This window comes from Prosopis cineraria, unplaced genomic scaffold, assembly GCF_029017545.1.
Source record: "Prosopis cineraria cultivar Desert tree isolate PC_DT_omini unplaced genomic scaffold, ASM2901754v1 PC1, whole genome shotgun sequence".
Classification (NCBI taxonomy): domain Eukaryota; kingdom Viridiplantae; phylum Streptophyta; class Magnoliopsida; order Fabales; family Fabaceae; genus Prosopis; species Prosopis cineraria.
The window spans coordinates 7,936,475-7,962,723 of NW_026555332.1; the positions used below are offsets into that span (position 1 = coordinate 7,936,475).

General features: G+C 33.3%; 1 protein-coding gene and 1 non-coding gene across 2 annotated transcripts; one reads left to right on the plus strand and one right to left on the minus strand.

The window, feature by feature from the left end:
• Positions 1-13,244: 13,244 nt before the first annotated feature.
• Positions 13,245-18,929, minus strand: LOC129309679 (uncharacterized). Its single transcript, XM_054951383.1, has 3 exons — positions 18,719-18,929; positions 14,367-18,574; positions 13,245-13,862 (listed from the first exon to the last, which is right to left on the minus strand). The coding sequence occupies exons 1-3, from the start codon at positions 18,927-18,929 to the stop codon at positions 13,245-13,247; spliced, it is 5,037 nt and encodes a 1,678-aa protein (XP_054807358.1).
• On the plus strand, positions 18,247-18,351 carry LOC129296770 (small nucleolar RNA R71). The gene has a single exon (XR_008589939.1). It is a non-coding gene; the product is annotated as a small nucleolar RNA R71 (small nucleolar RNA).
• Positions 18,930-26,249: the final 7,320 nt, after the last annotated feature.

A 26,249-nucleotide genomic window follows, 5' to 3' on the forward strand; every position in this document is an offset into this window, starting at 1 on the left:
TCACAGTTCATAGCACACTATTCATCGGCTAGGCTCTCTTCACCGTGTTCAGCCAGTTTTTACTGTCACCTTGTTCTGTTTCATATTGTAAAAAGCTTATTTTCATTGTTCATAACCTCACCTTGCAGCTTCTTCATTTTCGCAGTGGCTAATCTCCAACTTCATTACCCTATTCATCGTCTTCTCCTTGCCTTCCTTTTCCCTCAATCAGCCGCAACATACGGCGTTTAGCTCACCCTGTTCTGTTTTGCATTCCACCAGCTTTGAAACTCACCCACACCGACACTCACAGCTCTTCCATGCTGTAGCTTATTGCTTTCATTTCCTCTGCTTCTTCTATATATATATATATATATTTTACTCTCGCTTAAGGTATGTTTTTCTGAGCTGAAGTCTGGATTAATAGCTGATTCATGGATCAAAATCTTGGATGCTTCCTTGTTTATTGTTGGCTTATGTGCTTTGAATTACTTGTGAGAGTTGCAATGAGTGTTGGTGGTATGAAATTGGTTCTATTGAAATTATGCTCTTAACTTTGAATTGAATATTTGTTGTACATTGTATGGACCCATTCATATCTCAATGTGAAATTTAGCTGTGAGCATTGTTATTTGTTTTTCATGAATAGGTGCTTTGAATATTGAGCATATTGCTTTGGTTTATTTACCTTAGTTGACAAGTTCTCATTATTTGAATAGGGTTTTATTTTGACTTGTTCACTTTTGCAAGTTGGCATGACTCTTATTTTCATTTGGTTATCTTTATTTAATTTTTAGCATGTGATTACTTTCGTGATGATTTGTTTATTGTGACTTATAGTGGCTTGTCTTGTGTTTATGTTTTAGCAATGGGTCGAAAGAGTATAGCTAAACGCAAGACTGCTCTATCTTCTTTTCAGAAAGCTGCTAAGAAGCCAAAGCAATCATTTAACAATGAGAAGCTCATGGATCACGCATGTCAAGATAGATTTATCTCTCTAGTGGGATCCAAAAATTTTATTTCTGATTGCTATTGTGCAATTTATTGCTCTAAAGCTGCCTTTCAAACACTGGTGCGAAGGGGATGGATGGTGTACTTGACAAATGACAAATTTCAATATTATATCCCTATTTTAGTTAGGAATTTTATGCGAATGCATTTCATTGTTGTAATGACACTTATTGGGTGCGTGACAAGAAAGTGGTAATTAATGCCAAAGTTATTCAGAACTATTATGTCTTCCCTTTCACTACTGATTGTCTTTATCGCCAATACAAGATGAATGTCTTCACACCTGATTGGGATGCAGTGGCCAAGCGTTTATGTTTTGACTTTGTTGGTTTTTGTCAAGTGTGGGGGTTTGATGACTTTCAATATTTTATTAAATTTATTAGTATTTTTAATATAATTGGAAGTCATTTATTAAAATTTTGTTAGCAAAAATATGATTAAAAAGATGAGTGAGTATGAAAATGGTTTTGGATATAAGTTGGAAGTTAGTGGACCAATTCTATCATTTATTCTGAATTTTATGCATTAGGGAGGCCCAATTTAGGGGCCTAAAGAAGAGAATTCGGAGCTCAAGTCAAAAAAAATTAAAGTGAAAAGAAAATTTGAACAGGTCATGTTCGCTGCAGCAAAAATGTGTTTTGTTGCAACAAAGCACGATTTTAATGAAACGCATAGTTTTGACTCCAAGCGAATTTTTAGGGCTAGAGGCACCTCATATCAGTTGCAGTTCGTCTTCAACCAGTAGGTGCACATCTAGGAGCATTCTAAGGTGGAGAAATAGTTGGAGAAGCTTGGGAAATGCTTGGGTCTTACAATTTGTGATAGAAATCATCCTTCCTAAACTTTCTTCTCCCTTTTCTCTACAGTTTGATGTATCTTTTGCTGAATATTATTGCTTCATGCTGTTTTATAGTTGTTAGTAGCTAAACATATTTGACCTAGAGTAACTATGAATTTGTTAGTGGATTAGAGCTTGTTTTTACCCATTAATTATGATTAATGTTAATTTTGGTTGCTCAATCTTGCATTAATTTGTCTATTAATGTTTGGCCATCATTAAATATGAATTTGAGTGTTGGGGTTTTTCCTTGACAAAGGGGAATCTCATTTGGACCTTTAGATTGAGTAATATGAGATTAGACTATGATCTAATTTGTAATTAGGATAGAAATATATCTAATTGCCTCATATAATCAAATTAGAGTGAGTTGAAATTAAAGTTGCCTCTTGAATAATTTTGTTAGAAATAACATAATTAATTTGAGAGAGGGTTATTTAAGGTTCGAAAGACCCTTATAGCCATTAATGCTCGAGATTAACATAATTAGTATTAAAATTAATTAATTGGGTAAAAAGCAAGATCTATGAAGCTAGCAAGGGATTAGTGACTCTAGGTTGCATGGACATTTGTGGTTGTTGGATTGAGAATCTCATTACATTTTATTCATTTAACTTTTTAATTTTTGCTTAATCAATCGCTTCTAATTAGTTTGGCTTAATGTGAACAAAATAAGAACTTTATTTTCTAATTACTATTTTACTTGATTTCTTATGAGATCGACCTTGACGCACTACTATATTGTACTTTGACCTGTACACTTGTGGTGAAACATTTTGTGTGCATCAATGTCTTTTTGTGTTCCATAGCGTGCTTAATAAACGGGGATGGACTTTGGTGGTATGGTAGCTTGTCCACACAAGAGAAGGAGAAAATTAGATATAATAATGCAGAACATTTTCTTTGCTTCATTAAAAAATTATAATTGCCCCCTGTAAAAAAAAAAAAATTCATTTGCTCCATTAAACAGTTTCACTTATATCCGTCAAAAGTTTACTTAACTCAAATCTAATCTATATATTATAATATTAAACTTCAATAGTTTGAGAATGGTGGAAGTACTAATTCAAAATTAAAATTTTAAATTGTTTCTTTACTATCCAAAAGAGATAAATATATTTTATTTAATAAAAAATAAAAATAAAATTTTAAGAACTATAAAAATTGCCGGCCCCTATTATGTAGTATTTAATGTTTTACTCTAATGTAATTAATAAATATTAAAAATTATATTTTTTAAAAATAATTTATATTTAACTCGACTAAAAATTTTACCCTCACTATCCAATTTTCCTAAATCCGCCACTTTTAATAAACTTGATTGTTGGGGGGATGCATGGGATAGGAAGAAGTTGGGGATCTAGTTTGAACCAATATTTCATTATCCATGTCACCAAATTTTAACAGTATTATCTTTGAAAAAGATCATATTAACAATTGAGACAAACTTAAAAAACTAAACTAATAAAAGTTGAATTTGAGCTGGAACCAGATCAATAATTGAGACACAAATTTAAATAACTAGAAGTTCCATTATTGCATTTTATATATGTTTTACAACCTGCTTGAAATGTACAAGTGATCATAGACATAGTGCTAATTACTCATCAAGGAATTAATGATCATTTACTTGACTCTCCAAGTAGCTAAATCTAACAGACAGATCGAATGACATGTTCCACATTAATCCACATAAAAAATTAAAGGATTTAAACTTTTGAAACATTGCATATGCATTGCAAATTCATAAAAAGGGAAGCATAACATGTAGGTAGGCGATGGAAGCAAATGATGAAAGAAATGGATATAAAAGTGGAATAATATAATAATGAAGGAGAGGATTAAGAAACACAGGTAGGGTTTGATTTCAAAGTCAAGCCATGGAACAAGATAAGCTCGTACAAAGTCGGAAGTCGTACTATCATATCCATCAACGTGGGCAATAATCTCCTCTGGTTAATCTGTCACATGGTTGATTTGTCGACGGAAGTGTTTTAGGAGTCGGGAAGCAGGCGGCATATCGCATGTTGGGAGGGCATGGAAAAGCTGGACCAGTATTGCCTGTTACTCCTGTTGTTCCCGAAATCAGAGAGACTGTGAGAGGATCAACGAAGAAACTCGTCTCCGAAAGATCTTCCACATATTTGACGTTCTTGTTGTTCTTCCATGAATCTGCAATAGTAGCCTCGGTGTTAAGTGACTCAGTCATAGGCGTCATTGATACAAACAGAAGCATTATGATTATGGCCATGCCTTTCTTCATTTTCTCCATTGATCTTCAATTCAACTTCTTCTCCCCTCTCAATAATTAGCCACCCACGATCGTGTCTTAGTTTGCTTTAGGATTCTTAGCTTTATGGATGAGGGATAGAGAATCGCCATACAATGAGGACGAAAAATTATTGTCTTCTGGTGCCACGTGCTGGTGCTTAATTGCACTTTTTTTTAATTTTAATTATTTTAATTATATAGTCATTTTCTAAAATGTTTATATTCTAAACTTAAATTATGTATTTTAATTTTTTTAAAAAATACATTTATGCACTTTTTTATCTTAAAGGATATATAAAGCCTGCATTTGGTTTCAAATATGAGAGAAACTATCTTCTGTTTCTCTATTTTTTTTATTATGTATCTATTTTTTTATTATAAGAAAAACTATAAATTTTGAACTGGTAAAAAAAAAACCAAACTATAAATTTGAAGAAGCATTGATTATATTTTTCCCAAATTATTCCTCATAAGTAGATAGTGTCGTTAAATTAAAGAAAAAATGTAAACATTAATTCCAAGGGTATTTTAGTGCCAACATTTCAATTTTAGATATAATAATTAGGATTAGCTAACTTTCTTAAACTATTCAAATTGGTTGAAATTCTCCTATATTTGAAAATGGAAAGAATATAATCAATTCGCTTCTTTATTGGTTTGGAGTCCTCCCTAAGTATTGAAATTAAAGTAAAAGATAAATCTCGTCTAATCAAGCTGTTACACACATAAAGGTTGGGATTGAAACCTCTGATCACTTGCTTATAGTCGGCGAGTTAAGTTGCTACATACATGCCAACTTAAGTTATATATTTAATTCTCAAGTTTGTCCTTTATTAAATGTATATATGTCGGAAATGAGTCTTATTATAATGGAAGGAGATAAATAATTTCAACATACTCTTAGAATGTGTTAGGATATATAGATTTGAACTTTATTAGATCTGCAAGCTCACATTTAAAATTCATTTTTTAAAATCTTTTATTTATAGTATAAAAAATTCAAATCAGGAAAGGTCTAAACCATGAATCACCCTGATAATCTTAGTTTGTTGTATAAAAATTCATTGTTGTTGAATTGACCTTCCTCTCTCATTAGCTACCCATTGACAGTAGACCCAGAGATCCTTAAGTCTGTATCTTAGGGTATATTGATCTAGGTAAGGCCCCTCAACACCTCTTATGGGCAAATTTTGGCCACTTTATAGGATCCTTAACCTTTTGACACTTGAACCCAAGGATATCTAAGTGCAGTGATATGGGTTCACACTCATGGATCGTTGGTCTGATTCATTATGGTGCACAGGTTCCTCAGAAAGGCAAGTATAGAGCATACTTGAATCTTGAAATGACAGAAGTAAGATAGTAGAAAATCAAGCTTTTAGGAGAGAAGAGAGAGAGAGTTTAGAGAGACATAATTGAGAAACATGCAAATTTTATTTTCAAAAATGAGTTCTTTCTTACAACGTAGTTAAGATTCCTTTTTATAGACGAAGGGAGATGAGTAAAGACAATACACAAATAATTACAAGATGACACCCGGGTACATTCTTTTTTAAAAGTAGAGCTGGACATAACCTAAAGCAAACCATTTTGTTAAAAAGTAAAAGCTACTTTTGATAGAGTTGTCTAAAGATAAAGGTGACGTTGACAAAAGCAAACACTATTAAATTAACTTTCGATAAGGATAGCTAAAGGACAAAGGCTGATGTAGACAGAAGCAATCATTTCAGGCTTTTGTGAATGCTTTCTTGATTAGATGACAGGTTAAGCCATCTTTTCTCTTCTTTTGGAGCCACCTGGCTAAAGTAGTTCCCACTTGTTCTTTATCAAAGTTTTCATCCATATCTTGAGAGGATCCAGGGGCAAATATGTCTTTTAACTCTAGAAATAGTTGGTAGGTTTGAGTCTCTATCTTGTTAGGGTCCTAGCTATCTAAAGGAAAAAAGTGAGGACTGGATTTTAAGTCTTGGGATGAGGATGCTCCATAATGAGATTCAATCTAAGTTGTATAACCTTATTGAATAGTAATGCTGGAAAGCCACTCTTGGAATTGATACTAAATAGATGGAGATGGATCATAAGGGAGGATAGGTTGATGAGGGATAGGACTATGGGATGAACACTTGATATCAGGACTTGCATCTGGAAAATTATTCATTTCACATAAAAAAATATTTTAATTCACTTAAAAATAATTTTTCATGCGACAGCTAGTTAGTTGAGGCTTTTCACAGACATGCTTGATTGGCCAATAGAGATTCTCGTGGCTGTCTAAATGGTACGAATGATGAACGATAAAGAAGGAATAAGCCTTCTATTCATTTAAAGGCACCTTTCATAGTTTGTAGGTTTTAATCACTTTGGAGAGTTCTTTATGCCATCAGGGTAGTGGTGAAAACCATTCAAGTAACTTCTAGAGATTTGATCTTTCATTGGCAAAATCATAAAGATAAAAATAAGTGATTAATGGAGGAAAGGCTAGGGTACATACATAAAGGGTTGAGACGGACTAGAGATACCACATGGCTTCATCTGGTATAGGGCCTTTTATGAAAGGCATGGGCAAGTATGGTGCTTCAATGTCAAAGAATTTAAGTTGCTTTTTTTGGAGAAGAAGGTGAAGACAAAAGAACAGACTTCTTCTAGCTAACATGTTGACTTCAGAAACAGTACTAAGACTAAATCTAGGAGGAAAAACAAGTTGGCTTGGCATGATGTTGAGAATGAAGAGGGGCTAGATTTGTTAGGGTGTTATGAGATTGATCCTTTTTTAGGGTCTAGTAAGATAATCTATAATGGTATTGTGATTTCTTTTGATGTGTCGGACTATAAATTTATAGTGAGAGAACTAGTCCTTCCACTGAAGGAGTTAAGCTTTAGGGAATATCTTTCAATTTTGATTGAGGATGTTAAAGAATGACGTGTTTTCTATTTCTACCATTATTTCAATTTTGATTGAGTTAAGCTTTAGTCTTAGTGGATTCTTCCTCAATAGCCTAGATAGCTAGCTAATATGATGAGACACTTCAGGAGTAAAATCTATGATGTAATTTACAATACCCAAAAATTGTTGGATTTGTGTTCTGGATGAGTTTTCATTAGGAAAATTTAATAATTCCTAAACAATATGTGGGCTAGGCTGGTATAGTCCATCTTGAATAATCATCCCTAGAAATTCTACCTGGGCTGTACTAATATGGCCTTTATAAGCTGAGAGCATGATCCCATACTATTGAATTATTTCGTCGAATTTAGCTAGTAGGATTTTATATTCTTGCTCAGACTCTGAAAACAATATCATGTCATTAATGTACACCAGAGCATTATTGATAATGGGCTCAAAGATCTAAATCATGGCCTTTTGGAATAGTGATGGAGTAGTTTTAAACCTAAAGGGCATAAATGTCCATTGATATTGGGCATTAGGAATGTAGAAAGCTATCATATACTGATTTGTAGGATCTATTTCTAATTGCCAAAATCTTGCTTTGAGGTCAAACTTTGAAAATACCCTTGCCTGCTTTAGATGGACTAATTAAGTATTGATTTTCGAGAGAGGAAATTTGTCATCTTGTACAAAGGCATTCAGAGGCTTATAATCAATTACCAGCCTCTTCTTTCCTCTTTGTTTCTTGGATTTTTTTTTTCAACATTAAAGGCGTGGCAAACTCAATCTGATTTGGTTAGTTCAATAAGCCCTTATTTAAGTAAAATTGCACATTCTAGGATTTATCTCAAGATTGGATGTTTTTGTTAGATTGATGTCCTCATTCTTTTTGAAAGGAAGCTTGATGAAAAACTCCCTATTTTTTCACATAAGGGATGGATGCTAAAATTGATCATGGCTTTCATAACAAAATTCAAGAAGTTGATCCCCGATGATTTTATACCTTGAGATAGCTCGTTGAATTTCCCTAAGACTAGGAATATCAATGTATTCTCTAAAAAACTTTTTGAATTGATATCTTTTAGAAGTATTTGCAGATTCTTAGTTTGTCAATGTACATTAAAACCAATAAGAACTTTTTTAGTAGGGAGATTGCTTCCAAGAATTTTTGTCTAAATAATGCATTAGGGGAAGAAGCTTATCCAAAGTAGATAAAGCTAATTGGTAGATTTCTTTGAGATAGATTTGGGACATATCTCTTCATAATGCATTGATAGATTTATGTAATTATGGCTAAAACTCATCTGGTAGAGAAATAATGAACGTATGTTTGAGGTTGACATAATTGGTACTATGCAACAAATAATATTTTCAAGACATCAATTAGAAATGCTTCTGTTCTTTTTGATCTAATGAGAAACATTTTATTTCAAAGAACTTTGTCTATTCTTTATATCAATGAGACTAAAATGTCCAAGGAATTCTTTGTGAATCATCCTAAGGGATGAGGTTTTATCAAGCTGGGCTGCTTGAATCTTTTGGTACTCACTAAGGTTCTAGAACCATTCTATCAAGTTTCTAGTCATTCTTGAGAGGAATTCTAAGAGCACCCCTTGTAAGCTTACATTTAGTCTGGTCATCTGCAAATCAATTCACGTGTCAAACTTATGAAGTCCATCTCTCCATTTATGTAGAGGTAGATCATCAAAAGTAAACTAATGTTTAGAAGTAGGTCTGGCGTTATGATTAATTTTCTCCCATGATTTCTAACTCATCATTAGGAGGATCTTTTACCACAATTATTTCTAATTAAGGCTAAACCATAGAAATTTTTAATAGATCAATCAAATGTTGATCTTTTTTAAAATTTGTGTTTTTTGTTGAGAGCTTGATTGAAAAAACTAAGTCATATCTTCTTGGTTGAAATAGACCTGGTCAAAGACAACTTTTCAAATAGAAGTAATAGTTCCTAAAGGATATGGGTCTATAATCCCTTTTACCCTAGTAGTCATTGAGGGTGGCTTTTGTTTAGTGCTGAAGGAGGTGTCTTGATTGTCAAAGGTTTTTTAGGTGGTTTGGTCAAAGATGGTGAGGCTTGATAATATGATGGTTTATAATGTGGAGGTTTATGGGTAAAAGGTAGATTTTCTTGATGTGTTAAAGGTGTTTTTGGTTTTTGAGATGGCTTTTTTTGGGCTTTTCTGTGGATAGGGTAAGACATCTTAAATGCCTTACTATAATCACTTTCTATTGGGTAAGTCAAGTGTATAGAGGTATATGAAAGGAGTTGTTTGGACATAGTTGGATAGGTAGGATAGGACTTAAAAATGATATTGGATTAGTCTTGAGCCAAATCTGCTTCTATTTACTTCAATTACTTTTTTACTTCAAAAATTTCTTTTTCTTTTTTGAAGAAATCAATCCCATTATACCTTTCTTTGATATATCTCTAAAGTTTTGTATCCAAATATTATTCTTGTTTGTAGAGTTTATCATAAAGGCTCTTAACTCTTTCATTCATGTGATTCATATGTAAAGGCAAATTATCTATCCTTGTTGTAAGATGATCAAGCTTAGAGTCTATCTTATGAAAGACTCTATTTTGGTTGACAAAGTTTTAAGACTGTTAGTTTAGAACTTCTTCTAGTAGTGAAATAGGCATGAGAGTAACTTGAGGTGTTACCTCTATCGTTGGAACAAGCGATCTACTGGTGACCTTTACTTTATTATCAGTTCTTCATTCTTGAGGAGGAAATTCTTCCTCATAAGGTCTAACTATTGCAATACAAGGTGGAGCTTATGCTTGTGCAGGTGGGAGTGTTGGAATAACTTGTTCTAGCTTCTCCAGGGGGAGAAGATCTTTATGGCCAAGCTCCTTTTCCTTCTTCATTTGAAAACAATTATATGTTGTTGTGTGGTGATTATGTTTCTAAGTGGATTGAAGCTATACCTACTCATACTTGTGATGCTGGAATTGTTGTGAAGTTTCTCAAATCTTTCATTTTTTGTAGTTATGAGGTCCTTAAAGCATTAGTGAGTGATCAAGGCTTACACTTTTGCAACAAAATGATGAAGGCTCTTTTGGCTAAATATGGCATTAAACATAAAGTGTCAACATCTTATCGCCCCTAAACTAATGGTCAAGCTAAGATCTCTAATAGGGAAGTCAAAGCTATTCTCTTAAAGGTTGCCAACACAAATAAGAAGGATTGGTCCTTGCACCTTGAAAATGCACTTTAGGCATGATTGCATTAAAGACAACTTTAAGGATGTCCTCTTTTAGGCTTGTCTATGGGAAAGAATGTCATCTTCCAGTTGAGCTTGAGCATAAAGCTTATTGGGCAATCAAGAAGCTCAACATAGATGAGGAGCTCATGGCCAAGAAGAGGTTCTACCAAATTCAAGAGTTGGAAGAGATGAGACTTGGTGCATTTGAGAACTTAAGAATCTACAAGGAGAAAACAAAACTCATCCATGATCAAATGCTTCTTAGAAAGGAATTCCATATTGGTGATATAGTGCTTTTGTATTAAAATGGATTTATTCATAAGATTGCCAAACTCAAATCTAAATGGGAAGGTCCTTTCCTTGTAACCAATGATTTTCCTTATGGAGTGCTTCAACTTCTTCTTGAGCCATTATCATCAATTTTACAAGTCAATAGACATCTTCCCAAGCTCTTTAAGAAGGGCAATGGAAAAGATAGGGGGAAGCATGACACTACTGTCGAACAGCACCAAAATTAATAAAAACTAGATTTTGCAGTAAAGTGCAACCTAGGTCGTCTCCCTAAGAGTCAATAGAGTAACTATTTAAATTATGATTATGAAAAGGTAAATAATGGGGGGGTTTTTTTTATGAAATTAAAAACTAAATTATAAATAAATAAATAGAGGAAATTCAATTAAGAAAATTACCGACAACAAGCAGCGCAATCAATCACAACCCAATCACCTAAATTTAACCTTCCTCGTCTATAAAATAAATTAATTTTATTCAACTTTATTATTCTGGTTTCATTATAATATTTCTCAAATTATCATTCAAGAATTAAACAAGAAGTTAAGTTATAGATTAATTGAAATCTCCTTTAACCCACAACCTAACAATTGTTTTATAGCCACACCAAAAACAAAGCATGGATAATCACCCAAGCCAAGCCAAATTACTCTTACAATGCTATATCAATCGATTATAGCAATTAAAACCTCAGATAAAATTTATAACTCAAAAATTATGCAATAAAGCTACTCTAATCAGTAATAGTAATTAAAGCATAAAATTTAGAGGTAGAGAGAAGAAGAGAAAATTGGAATAAAGCTAAAATAAAATCTTTCCTGAATATTAAAGACTCTGATTAAAATTTAGGATCATGGTTTGTGATTGATCACACCAAAAAAAAATTAGCTCTCCATAGAATTAAAAATCAAACAACATGAAATGAAAATTGAGAAGCCATCACCCAAGAAATTGGAAGAAGGAAAGACGAATGGCGATCGCTGCTCTGTTTCCCTTCTTTCCTTTTTTTTCCCAGATCGTGCTTCCTCTCCGTCCCCCATCTATATATATGAAAAGTGGACCCTAATTAAAAATTACACTAAATAATCCAAAATAAATTCAAATAAAATTTTAAAGATTTGATTCTTGATTTGATCTCCAAGCATGCCCATATTCTTCTTATCCAAAATATTCTTCATCAATATCTTTCAAATTGAATCTAGAAAATCTGCACAAATAAAATAAAATTAAATAGCACCTGTGCAAAAATATTAAAGATATTATTTATATTTTAAAATCAAAGATTTAGTTAGTTAAAATTCCAAAACTGAATATTAGCTAATAAAATCAAATAATATCTAATTAAACTCAATTAGCCTTAAATAAATAATTAAAAGTCTAAATTAAAAGAATAAAAATATATAAAATTATCATTTATCAATTCCCCCACACTTAGACTTTTGCACTCCTGGGCAAAACTTAAATCTCAAATTTCAAGAAAAGAACTGTGGAAGCAACAAAGAATAAGAAATAATTATAGCTCTTCAACATTTTAACACTTTAATCAATATCTCTTATATTGAGAATAACAAGTATCATGGCAATTTCATTTGGTAAGAATAAATTAAGCAATAGCCCCTCACAAAGGTCAAGTGTTTAACTCTCAACTCTCAAATGTATATAGGTAAGTGTTTCACTCAAGTTCCCCTATTAAAACCTCACTACCATAGGCTTGTTTATCATCTAGGTCTCCACTATTTATGTCATATGCAATGTAAGAATCAATAGGACTTTAGTTTAGGTTGTAATGGGGCTTAGGTAAAGGTATGATATAGGAAAATGAAGGTTAATAAACTTTAGGATAATGAAAAGTATATTTGAAACGAAATATATAGAATGAAAGAAACAAAATAAATTGATTTGGGTTTATTTTTCTCTCTTTATTTTGTTTTCCTTTCCTTTGCTTCATGCACCTTTTTTTTTTTGTTGTGTTATGACTTTTATGCTCTTTCTTTTCTTTTCTTTTCTTTTCTTCCTTTCTTTCTTTGCTTTTTTTTTTCTCTCGTTTTTTTTTTCAAAATAACCCAAATCTCTCTTCAAGCATATTCTTTCATTCCAACAAATATTATAATACACTTTTCATCACCTAAAGTGGGGTGAGAAGAATGAAAGGAAAATATTTTTATAGGTTATGTTTTCAATTGGCTAAAATTTTAAAGAAAAGGTTTAGGCTCAAAGGGGCTAACAAGGGATAAATTGCATGGGATGGCTATTTGGCTAAGTAGGCTAAAAGAATGCCTAAATCATCTTCATGCAAAGCATATGCAATTATAGTCTCAACTAAGAATCAAGACAAGTTCTAGAGTGGGAGTAGTGATAGCAGAATACACACAAAAAGAGAATAATATTAGGCTCAAATCTTTACAAGCTAAAGGCTATCACATTAATTCATTGAAACCAAACTCATGCCACTTAACTTAAATTCTAAACATAAGATCAATTACTTATCATGCTCAAATGCATTCAAACTAAAATTGTCTTAAATTTGCAACTTCGCACAAATTATTTTTTTTTATTTTTTTATTTTGAAAACAAGAACACAAAAATAAAAAAAAATGAAAACAAGAAAAAAAATTAGAAACAGCAAAAAAACCTCCCCCCACACTTAAAATCTACAATGTCCTCAATGTAGAACATAGTTCGAAAGATGTATAGGAAAATGTAAATTAAAAGTGAAGAGAAATGATACAACCTGATCGATTAAGTGTTATCTTGGAGGGAAGACTCCTCCACAATGTGTGTCTCAAATCCATCATAAAAATGCTTTAACCGATGCCCGTTAACTTTAAACTTTGCTCCAGTAGATTCTGCCATAATCTCTACTCCACCATAAGAAAACACTTTAGTAACTATAAAAGGACCTTCCCATCTAGAACGAAGTTTTCCTGGCATAAGTTTCAATCTGGCATTATAGAGTAACACTTTTTGTCCCACCTTGAACTCTTTTCTAACTATCAGCTTATCATGTATTAACTTGGTCTTTTCCTTGTAGATTCTTGAATTTTCATATGCTTCCAAGCGAAATTCTTCAAGCTCTTGCAATTGATATTTTCTTTGGGCTCCTGCTTTAGTTAAATCCATATTGCACTGCTTTACTGCCCAATAAGCTTTATGCTCAATCTCCACAGGTAAGTGACAAGCTTTCCCAAAAACAAGCCGATAAGGAGACATTCCGATTGGAGTCTTGTAGGCAGTTCTGTATGCCCACAATGCATCATCAAGTCTCTTACTCCAGTCTTTCCTATTAGGTTGCACTGTTTTTTCAAGAATCTGCTTTATCTCTCGATTCGAGACTTCAGCTTGCCCATTAGTTTGGGGGTGATAAGGGGTAGCCATCTTATGCACGACCCCATACTTACCCAATAAACTCTGCATGCTCCGATTACGAAAATGGGTGCCTTGGTCACTGATAATGGCCTTTGGAATACCAAACCTGCAAAAGATATGTGATCTAACAAAATCTACAACAGCAATAGAGTCATCAGTTCTGGTGGCTTTAGCTTCCACCCACTTAGAAACATAATCCACAGCTAGTAAAATGTAAGCAAATCCAAATGAAACAGGAAAAGGTCCCATGAAATCAATACCCCATACATCAAATATTTCACAGAAAAGTAAAGGTTGTTGAGGCATCTCATTTCTACGGGAGATATTTCCTGTATGCTGACATCTAGCACAATGTTTACAAAATGTATATGCATCACGAAATAGAGTAGGCCAGTACAATCCAGAATCAAGAACCTTTCTAGCAGTGCGTTGTGGACCAAAGTGTCCTCCACAAGCAAGTGTGTGACAAAAATGCAATATGGATTCAAACTCAATGTCAGGAATACATCTCCTAATAATCTGGTCACTACATATGCGCCAAAGGTATGGATCATCCCATATGTAATATCTAGCTTCCCTCTTGAACTTATCTAATTGATGTTTCTTTAAATGCACAGGCAATGCAGAGGCAGCTAAGTAATTAACTAAGTCAGCATACCAAGGAGTAACATCATGCATAGCATATAAGCATTCATCAGGAAAATTATCATCAATAGGAATAGAAGGAACCATAGGAGATTCAATGCGACTCAAATGGTCTGCGACAAAATTCTCAGCTCCACTCTTATCCTTTATCTCTAAGTTAAACTCCTGTAGCAAGAGCATCCATCTGACTAATCGTGGCTTTGCATTTGGCTTCCTTAAGAGATACTTTAATGCTGCATGATCAGAAAACACAACAACTTTTGCATTCAAAAGATATGATCTAAACTTATCTAATGCAAAAACAATAGCTAAAAGCTCCTTTTCAGTGGTAGTATAATTGGCTTGGGCTGCATCTAAAGTTCTGGAAGCATAAGCTATGACATGTGATTTCTTATCAACTTTTTGTGAAAGTACTGCGCCAAGAGCATAATTAGAAGCATCACATAATAATTCAAAAGGTAAATCCCAATTTGGCGGTTGAATGATTGGTGGAGTGGTCAATCTCTTCTTTAACTCATCAAATGCTTGCTCACAAGCTTTATCAAATTTGAAATCCACATCTTTCTGCAGCAATCTTGAGAGTGGTAAGGCTATCTTGCTAAAATCCTGTATAAACCTCCTGTAAAATCCTGCATGTCCAAGGAAAGAACGGACCTCTCTAACACTAGTAGGATAAGGTAAAGAAGTAATCACATCTACCTTAGCCTTATCAACTTCTATCCCCCTCTCAGAAACAACATGACCCAATACAATACCTTGTCTAACCATGAAATGACACTTTTCAAAGTTTAATACAAGATTTTTCTCAATACATCGCTCAAGTACTTTATCTAAATTTACTAGACACTCATCAAATGAATCTCCATATACAGTAAAATCATCCATAAAAACCTCTATGCAATAGTCTAGCAAATCTGCAAAAATACTCATCATGCATCTCTGGAATGTGGCTGGGGCATTGCATAATCCAAATGGCATCCTCCTATAAGCAAATGTGCCAAATGGACATGTGAATGTTGTCTTCTCTTGGTCCTCTGGAGCTATGCAAATCTGAAAATAACCTGAAAAACCATCTAGAAAACAGTAGTGAGATTTGCCTGCTAATTTCTCTAGCATTTGATCAATAAAAGGTAAAGGGAAGTGATCCTTCCTGGTTGCATCATTTAGCTTCCTGTAGTCGATGCACATCCTCCAGCTATTTTGCACTCTCATAGGAATCAACTCGTTCTTTTCATTCTTTACAACTGTGATCCCGCTCTTCTTTGGCACTACCTGTACTGGACTCACCCACTGGCTATCAGAAATAGGGTAAATGATACCTGCAGAAAGAAGTTTTGTTACCTCCTTTTTGACCACATCAATGATAAGTGGGTTAAGCCTCCTTTGAGGTTGCCTACATGGCTTTGCACCGTCTTCCATTAAGATCCTATGCATGCATATATCTGGACTGATGCCTGGAATGTCAGCTAGTGTCCATCCTATAGCTTTCTTGTGCTTTCTCAGTACCTCTAACAATTTTACCTCTTGGCAAGGATCAGAATCCTTTGCTATAATAATCGGTAATTTCTTACCTTCATCTAAGAATGCATATTTCAAATGTTCTGGTAGATCTTTCAATTCAAGTATAGGTGGCTGCTGAATAGAGGGAACTAGCTTGTCGATAGTTAGCTCATCAACTCCACAAACCTGCATTCCATCAAAAGAAGCAGCAGTATCTTGTTCTAGAATACTAGAATTATCATTATTAATAGAATTACATGACATAGAGTTGATAGCAAAGTCTATAGTTCTTTCAGAGTCAGAAGCAATCATATCAGAGTCACTAGAAGTTTCAATGCCAATATCATGCATGGATTTGAATAACTCAACAATATCATCAGAACCAGAACAGTCAGAAGAATCTTCATAAATAATAGAGTCAGAACAATGTGTATTGCTATCTAAATCAACAATCTCAAGAGAACTAGAAACCATCTCATTGTAAAGCTCATCATATGTATCATCAATTAACATATCAAGCATGCTCACATTAATAACAGAATGATCCTCTATAGGATGTTTCATAGCCTCTAAAAGATTAAATTGAACAACACGTCCTGCAAATTCCATGGAAAGAGTACTATCTTTAACATTAATGATAGTATTAGCTGTCTTAAGAAATGGCCTACCCAAAATCAGTGGTGGTGGCCCATGACTATCATTTTTACCCATATCCAAAATATAAAAATCAGCAGGAAAGACTAAATCTTTTACCTTAACTAGAATGTCTTCAAGCATACCACTAGGATAGGCAAGTCTCCTGTCTGCTAATTGGACAATAATCCCGGCTGGCTTCATCTCACAACCCTGCAAAGAAGAAAATAGAGACTTGGGCATAACATTTATCGCTGCACCAAGATCAATCAAAGCGTTAGAAAATTCTAAATTTCCTATAGTACAGGGTATAGTGAAACTCCCTGGATCTTTGCATTTTAAGGGCATAGGGGGTTGGCACTGCATTCCTTCATGAAATAAAGCTGATACACTTCTTCCTAGATTGACCTTCTCGTTAGCTTTGAATCTTCTCTTGTTCGTGCATAGGTCTTTCAAGAACTTTGCATATTTAGGAATTTGCTTTACTGCCTCCAAAAGGGGAATATTGACTTCAACCTTCTTGAAAACATCAAGCACTTCTTTCTCCAATTCAGCTTCCTTTAACTTCTTGCTTTGAGTCTCCCTATTTGGAAATGGAAGGATCTTCCTTGGTTCCTTTTCTTCATTAGCCTCCTCAAGTGTGACTTGTGTTGCTGCAGCCGACTTATTCTTGATAGATGTTGTGGAGGGCTCTGGAAGCTCCTTTCCACTTCTAAGAGTGATAGCACTAACATTACTACAATTAGGATTTACAACTGTTTGAGAAGGCAACTTTCCAGAACCTTGACTCTTCAATTCATTAACGGAGGTGGACAACTGCCCAATTTGATTCTCCAATTTTTGGATTACTGTCTCAGTGCGTTGTTGAAATTGAATGTTATTAGTTGCCATTTGCTTCATTAACTCTTCTAGACTTGGTCCATCATTTTTAGACCCTGAAATAGGAGTAGATTGCCTCATTGGTTGCATAGGCTGTGAATTTTGACCTGTAGCATTATATTGTTGTTGTTGGCTTCCTCCATATCTGAAATTAGGGTGATCTCTCCACCCTGGATTATAAGTGTTAGAGAAAGGATCATATTTTTGGCCCTGTTGCATAGATCTAGTTGGAAAAATCCCAGCACAATTCTCAACTCTATCATCCAACTGTGGGCATTGATCAGTAGTGTGTGTGGCTAAAAAACAGATGCCACATAGAGGCCCAACTAAGGCAGAAGATGTGGTAGCTTGCTGAGGATTATAAAATTGAGGTTGTGCACACGTCTGTGAGGGATACGCCTGTGGAAAAGTTGGCACTGCTGGTGAATTCATTAATTTTTGTTGTGTTAAGGCAATGTGCCGAACCATGCTAGAGAGCTCCTCCATCTTGTTCTCAAATTTAGGATCATATTGTGGTGTTGGAATCTCATTCACCCCCTTAACTGCTTGGTTAGCTCGTGTCCCAAATTGTTGAGAATTTTGTGCCATCTTAGAAATGAGATTCATGGCATCAGTTGGAGTAAGTTCTACCAAAGCACCACCAGCTGCGGCATCAACAAACCACCTATCTGTTGGTAAGAGACCTTCATAAAAATGTTGAACCAGCTGCTGATCAGGTATTTGATGGTGAGGGCAGCTGGCACATAATTTCTTAAATCTCTCCCAATATTCATGAAATGTCTCCCCAGTCATCTGACGAATCCCACAAATATCCTTTTTAATTGCAGCTGTGCGAGAGGCAGGGAAGAATTTTTCTAAGAATAACTGTGTCATTTGATCCCAAGATGTAATGGCACCTGGTTGCAAGTAATACAACCAATCTTTTGCCACTCCATCCAATGAAAAAGGAAAAGCCCTCAATTTGATTTGCTCTTCTGAAACTCCTTGAGGCTTCATGGTGGAGCACACAATATGAAATTCCTTCAAGTGCCTATTCGGGTCCTCTCCTGTAAGACCATGAAATTTAGGTAGCAAATGTACTAAACCAGATTTCAATTCAAAACTAGCATTTGCATCTAAATTAGGATATTGAATGCATAAATTTTGATAGTGTGCATTAGGAGCAGCCAATTCTTTAATTGTTCTATTACCATCATTATTTTCAGCCATATTTTCCAACTTAACTGTAGAGTCTAAGTCAGATTTAGAATCACTAATAATGCTATCAATCAATTCAGACAAAATTTCAGAGATCACACTATCCCTAATTTTACGGTGCTTTTGATTTTTACGGTTAGTACGACAAGTTCTCTCAATCTCAGAGTTCAAATCAATTAATTTATCTTGTAAAGATCTTGTCATGCACTAATAAACTGGAAAAACAATGAAAAACACCTAAAACAAGTAAAGACAAAAAATAATAATAAATCTTGAAAAAAATAAAAAATACTAGAGAAAAAAAAAATAAAAAAAATAAAAATAATGAGAAAAAAAAAAAAACTAATAACCAAACTCAAAAAGTTAACACCTTTGACTCCCCGGCAACGGCGCCAAAATTTTGACACTACTGTCGAACAGCACCAAAATTAATAAAAACTAGATTTTGCAGTAAAGTGCAACCTAGGTCGTCTCCCTAAGAGTCAATAGAGTAACTATTTAAATTATGATTATGAAAAGGTAAATAATGGGGGGGTTTTTTTATGATGAAATTAAAAACTAAATTATAAATAAATAAATAGAGGAAATTCAATTAAGAAAATTACCGACAACAAGCAGCGCAATCAATCACAACCCAATCACCTAAATTTAACCTTCCTCGTCTACAAAATAAATTAATTTTATTCAACTTTATTATTCTGGTTTCATTATAATATTTCTCAAATTATCATTCAAGAATTAAACAAGAAGTTAAGTTATAGATTAATTGAAATCTCCTTTAACCCACAACCTAACAATTGTTTTATAGCCACACCAAAAACAAAGCATGGATAATCACCCAAGCCAAGCCAAATTACTCTTACAATGCTATATCAATCGATTATAGCAATTAAAACCTCAGATAAAATTTATAACTCAAAAATTATGCAATAAAGCTACTCTAATCAGTAATAGTAATTAAAGCATAAAATTTAGAGGTAGAGAGAAGAAGAGAAAATTGGAATAAAGCTAAAATAAAATCTTTCCTGAATATTAAAGACTCTGATTAAAATTTAGGATCATGGTTTGTGATTGATCACACCAAAAAAAAAATTAGCTCTCCATAGAATTAAAAATCAAACAACATGAAATGAAAAATTGAGAAGCCATCACCCAAGAAATTGGAAGAAGGAAAGACGAATGGCGATCGCTGCTCTATTTCCCTTCTTTCCTTTTTTTTCCCAGATCGTGCTTCCTCTCCGTCCCCCATCTATATATATGAAAAGTGGACCCTAATTAAAAATTACACTAAATAATCCAAAATAAATTCAAATAAAATTTTAAAGATTTGATTCTTGATTTGATCTCCAAGCATGCCCATATTCTTCTTATCCAAAATATTCTTCATCAATATCTTTCAAATTGAATCTAGAAAATCTGCACAAATAAAATAAAATTAAATAGCACCTGTGCAAAAATATTAAAGATATTATTTATATTTTAAAATCAAAGATTTAGTTAGTTAAAATTCCAAAACTGAATATTAGCTAATAAAATCAAATAATATCTAATTAAACTCAATTAGCCTTAAATAAATAATTAAAAGTCTAAATTAAAAGAATAAAAATATATAAAATTATCATTTATCAAAGCACAACTTCAAGCCACTATGACAAGCTTCAAAGGTTGTATCTATCCTTGCTTATTGCTTGATTTTACTTGTACACATCGCACACAAGTGGATACACTTCTTGGTATATGCTTGCTGTTACTTTTCACACATGTAGGGCAATTTCTTGCATGTGTTTTGTAACATCCTGATTTTTTAATTCTATGATTAATTGTTAATCAGGGGTAAAGTGGTAATTAGTAAAATAATTAGATATTTGAATGATTAGTTATTGGTTTGTGTTCTTTGAATGTTGAATGGGTATATACGGGTGGAAGGATCTCATTTCAGGTCGAAGTAACTGCACATAGTGAGGATTCACCTCACTATGCCATGTGTCATGGTAAAAGTTACGTGCACCACGGTGCATTAACTTGAATATGACCCCTTAAGTTGTGAAATTGGGGTGAATTCTATAAGAAAAAATTAGAAACACATGAGAGGCAGAAGAGAAGAAGCTAAGGTTGGCTACAAAAAGAGGTTTCAGAGCATTCGAAGGCACTTTCGACTAGTAACTTATTACGTAAGCTTTGTATAACCCTTATCTTCCATTCTACCTAAATTTCTTAGTCTGAGTTATAAAAAAATTGAATTGTGGAAATTTAAGGGGTTTGATTCTTACTCAATAGTAATAAAAAGGTTCTTGAGAGGTAAATTAGAGCTTTATGACTAGTTTAGAGCTGAATGATAGAGCTTTGAACTCATAGGCTCTATTTGGCCCTAATTTAAAGGAAAACAAGGATGGAAATTGTGTTTAAGTAGAATGGGATTGTTTATAATGATAGAAAGTGGTGATTGAGTGATAATTAACTTAGACCAACTAAGTAAAATGAATGGATAGCTAAATATAGCTATAAGTAATAAATTAGTGCTTTGGTCAATTGGACCGATTGACTAAATGGTGCCAATTGTGTGTAAATTGGCATATTGTGCATGTAAGTTGAGAAAGGAAGTTTGTAATGTGCTATAGTGGTAATGGAATCTATAGATAACCTTTCTAGTGATAAAAGGGTTGAGATAATCAAATAACTTCTTTTGTTTGACTATTCATTATAATTGTGTGTGAATATGCAATCTATTACATGAAACTATTTTAAACTAAGTATGTTTTATGGCATTGCATGGTTACTGAATGAAAATAAACTTTGATTGAATAAACACGTGAAATTATGCAGTTATGTATATATGTATGTGCGATTAATGATGATTGAAAACTTATGATTGGTTTGAAAAGTATGATCATATGGGTGGGAGTTCACTCGTGTGGAGTGTAGTGATAAGATCATATGGCATTATTTTTCTTAATGCTCGACCGGGTGTGGTGTTGGAGAATTGTATCTCCTTAGTGTCTTTCGAGGTGTGATATTGGAGATTACCTCTTTAGCACCTATTGAGGTACAGTGTTGGAGATTGTTACTCTTTAGTATCAAAGTGATACGGTGTTGGAGTCAACAATAGCTCATTATGTGTATTGGGGGGAACTATAGTCTAAAAGTAAGATAGAACGCCTTTGGTTGGGTGATTCTACCACTAAAGGTGAGCTCAAGGTCAATGAGCATGTATATTGGTTTAAGGTGAGCCTATGATTTCAAGTTGGGGTGATTTGGAGGTACGCGGTAGTGATCGTGCTATGTGTTAGAAAAGTGATGAATAAGTGATAAAAGAGGTGAAATGATTTATATAAATGAAATTGAAGTGAATATATGATATATGTTTTGTTTAACTATATATTATGCTATACTTCCATATAGTTGCATGTGATAGTTGATAGTAGAGAGTTATTCTGTTACTGAGATTTTTATTTCACCCTCATGATTACATTTTACAGGATTAAGCAGTGAGTAAGGTAAGGAAAAAGAGTCTAGACTAGTATAGTGGTGCCGTGACTGTGGGAATCTCTGAGTTTTGTGTAATGAACTACTTTAACATGAATTTGTGTAAATGAGTTGCCATATGAATTGCATGCATGTTTTAAGTTGTAAATTATTGAAATTATAGTGATTCTATGTAAATCCTAGCCCATGTGTGTGAATATGTAGTGAAATGATTATCTAGGCTAAGATTGTAGTTGTGAATATGCAAAGAAGTGATTTTGTGGTGATAATGACCAAGTGGGCCAAATTGTACAAAATTGTGAAAAGTTAGGATTTATGGAAATTGGCCGTTGAATAGCCGAATTTTGATATATGTGTGTATATGTAATGAAATGTGGTCAATTAGGTGCAATAGGTCCTTTTGGACTTGTTTCAAGGCTTATTATGGTCCAATGAGAATTAGGGATCGATTTGAGCGATTGGATGCTCGAAATTTTTTAGAAAAAGTAACTTTTTGTGCACAGGTGTCCAAATTTTGATCGAACCATTAGATCGTGTCCAAACATATCTCATTAGTTAGCTTATGAGATGAGCTATGTGTGGGTGCTTAAACTACTCTGATCGAAAGTCATATATGAAAATGGCACATGCCGGAAGTTCATCATTTGTGCTATTAAATGACAGTAGCAAAATTAGACTTATGTACCCCAGCGTATGACGTGTCACACCGTGGCACATGACATAAAGAAGGTCATGGTGGGTGGCTTTGTGCCATATGCCGCAGCACAGGTGTTGTCCGCTGTGGCACATGGCCCATAACCTGACCTAATTTTATAGTTTTAATGCATGCAATGATTGATTTGGATGTATATGATTTATTTCTGCTACATAATGCTCTGATGTAATATTATTTTGGTGGTTTTGCAAAGCAATTCTTGGGCCTAAGCTTTTCAAACAAAGTATTTGATTACTGAATGGTATTTGTAATGAGGTGATTTAGTTAATCCTTTCCTATATCAAGTGGATATAGGGGAAGGTTACGTATTTATGCTTTATGTAATCCTTGTTAAAGCATAAGTGTAGGGGAGGTACAATCGAGTTCTCTAGTTTAGGAAATTTTAATTTTGTTTTCCTTTGTTTTGTTTTAGAAAATAAGTTGTATCAATGTTTTTAGTGAGTTGGTTTGGTCAAGTTGCCATTTTTAGGTTATCATAGTGGTGTTTTATTTTCAATTTTGCCAAAAAAAAAAATTGCCTCTTAGTGTGTCAAGTATAGAGCTTGTTAATACTCTATTTCTAGTGTTTTTACCTTAAATTCAAAATTTAACTGGGAATAAGTCTGGAGGAGTTTTGACCTGGAATTTAGTTCATTTGAAAGTACACTTCTTAGCTTCAATTTAAAATTGGTTTGGTCAATTTTAGATGTGAGGATCATTCTGTGCATTTTCTAAAATCTATCAAGGTTTAAGGAGCCTTTACAGAGGATTCCAAAACCTTGAGGCAACTTTGAGTCAGTATATCTCTCACACTGTGTCCATTTTGCTTGGTTCCAGTTTCATATATCTCCTCATTGTCTTGTTTTTATCTCATGTTTAGTATTTTCTTTGATTTTTCCTTTATTATATTGGAAAATTTGTGAGAAACTCATAAAGTCATTTGGATGAAATTCTATTTCTCTAAAACTGTAGACGAATTTGTAAAACATTTTGGGAACAATTGGGACGGAATTTTGAGCTGAAATTTTTATATCATTATCTTGTATATCTATTATGTCTCTCATAAAATTTTCATAGGAACTGCTTGTGTGGATCTACTATTACAAAATTCACAAGTTTACTGTCTCTAGAGAGATATTTGCAAGATTTTCAAAATAGTCACAACTTTGATCTTTTAAGCCATATGTCCCTTTTTGCACCCAAAATTTTTTTCCTTGTACTTTTCATGCATTCGTTCATGGAATTATTTTCCTAGGACATAATTGAGCATACATTGAGGACAATGTATGGTTTAAATGTGGGGGGAGAGATATAAAATTCACTACTACAAAAACAAGAAAAAATGATGGTTATTTTTGCCTATAAATGACGGTTAACAACTGTCATTTAAAGTCTACCCCTTTATATAATGGTTATTTCCCCGTCATATATATTTGATTATATATGATGGTTAAATATCCCCGTCATGTAAAACTCCTCCCACTAAAACAATATATGACGGTTATTATAAATAACTATCATATTTTCCTCCCACTAAAACAATATATGACGATTATTTATCTGTCACACCCCAGTACAAAGGGTATGACCGGCATGAAAACTGAGATAAACTCATATTTCATAAGCCTTAATTATATGATGTTAAGCTAAAATATTGATAACTAATATATATAAATATATATATATATATATATAATTATAAGTTTAAAAAAAATCTTAAATATTCTGTAAAAATTTCAGCAGAGTCTCCTCTCTAAATTGGACCTCATAAAATTTTTACAATAATAAAACCTGTCAGCCAATTCAGCAAAGGAGCTTAGCTCCACACCATTAGATTATATATCAGCAAAATAAAACTAGGATCTAACTATTATATACAGGAAGCACTAAATTACGACCTAACAATACAATATAGTTTTTACCTAAGAGATGATCAAAAGGTGCTTCCACTGTCTAAAAAGCTATGGGGCCTCTCAATGATTAATAGGAGGCGCAAGGTCAGCTCTTAATATCTGAGACAAAAGAAATTTCCGGTGAGTAGCATTCCAATTTTATCGGATGTCCCCAAATAACCGTCATATATTGGCAATACAATATATGATAGTTATTGTAAATAACTGTCATATATTCTAGCAAAAATGACAGTTATTTACAATAACTGTCAACTTTTACACTTTTTTTTCTTGTAATAAGGGGTTGTTTCTACAAGCAGCCCTCTATAGATGTATAATAGCCATACAAAATCTATATTCAGACAAAAATATACTAATATTTCTAGAAAACAATACCAATTGAATTAGAATGGAAATCAATTCAAAAAGAAACAAAAATAAAACTCATTAAAATTATTAAATCATATTATCATTAAAAAGCACAAGAACTTAGCTGTTCATCCATGACTGTGAACATAAAAAACAAATTTATGGCTATAAATATTGGATTCTCTTTTCATTTTCATTTTGATATTCAAAATTAGACATGTATCACTCAACAATATGATGAAAGTGTAAAATAATTAACATGTTATTTTTTACTAATGAAGACAAGGCAGCACATAGTATATAATAACTATATATTAACATATTATTTTTTTTACTGGATATTGATTAAATTGATAATTCAAGCAGCACAAATAGAACATTTTGAATATGGAGCCTACTGAAACTATTTTTGACAAATCTCATCTTTTTTGGCCAAAGAACAAATCTTAATTCACTCCCCCAACAATAACAACTAATAAATCTGGTCAAAAGAATAATAAATAAATGACGACAAGATTATTATAAATAAAAATTAAGAGTTAGAAAGTATTAACCATATACAATATTGTGAATGGAAAAGAATGAGATTTTAGATTTTACCCCTTCAACATGCACAGGGTAAAGTGAATTTTTCCACTTACATTTTGGAAGAACAATAAGAGCTAATTTAAAAAATAATAAAAGAAGAAGAAGAAGAAGAAGAAGCAAGAATTAAAAAAGGAGGAAGAAGGAGGGATTGACCTTAACGTTTAGTCACTAGACCTTGCGAATAAAAGCATGAGAAGGGTCAACCTTGGTGAAATCGGTGGAATCAGAAGGGTACTTCAATAGTGTCGACCTCTTTGAGCTAGGCAACTCAAGTGAGTTGATGAATGACAGTGAGTGAGTGGACAGTGAAAATGCAGACTGAGCATAGCTTTAAATGGACTAGGTAAATCTAGATGAGCACAGCAAAATCGTGTTGAATCTGGGCAAATGGACAAGGCGGGGGATTTTAAATTTAGATGGAGAAGAAGAAAGGAAAATATCAGCACAAATCTAAAAATGAAAATGAAAGAGGAAACTAAACATTTTAAAAACAAGCAT

Bases quoted from the DNA above. Each gene is read 5' to 3' on its own strand.
- LOC129309679 (XM_054951383.1), bottom strand. From the start codon at position 18,929: ATGACAAGATCTTTACAAGATAAATTAATTGATTTGAACTCTGAGATT. The intron at 18,575-18,718 runs GTAATAGAACAA...ATGGTCTTACAG, and splicing joins TATGGCTGAAAATAATGATG to GAGAGGACCCGAATAGGCAC. The intron at 13,863-14,366 runs ATTGAGTTTGAA...ACCCCTTATCAC, and splicing joins TTAGGAGATGTATTCCTGAC to CCCCAAACTAATGGGCAAGC.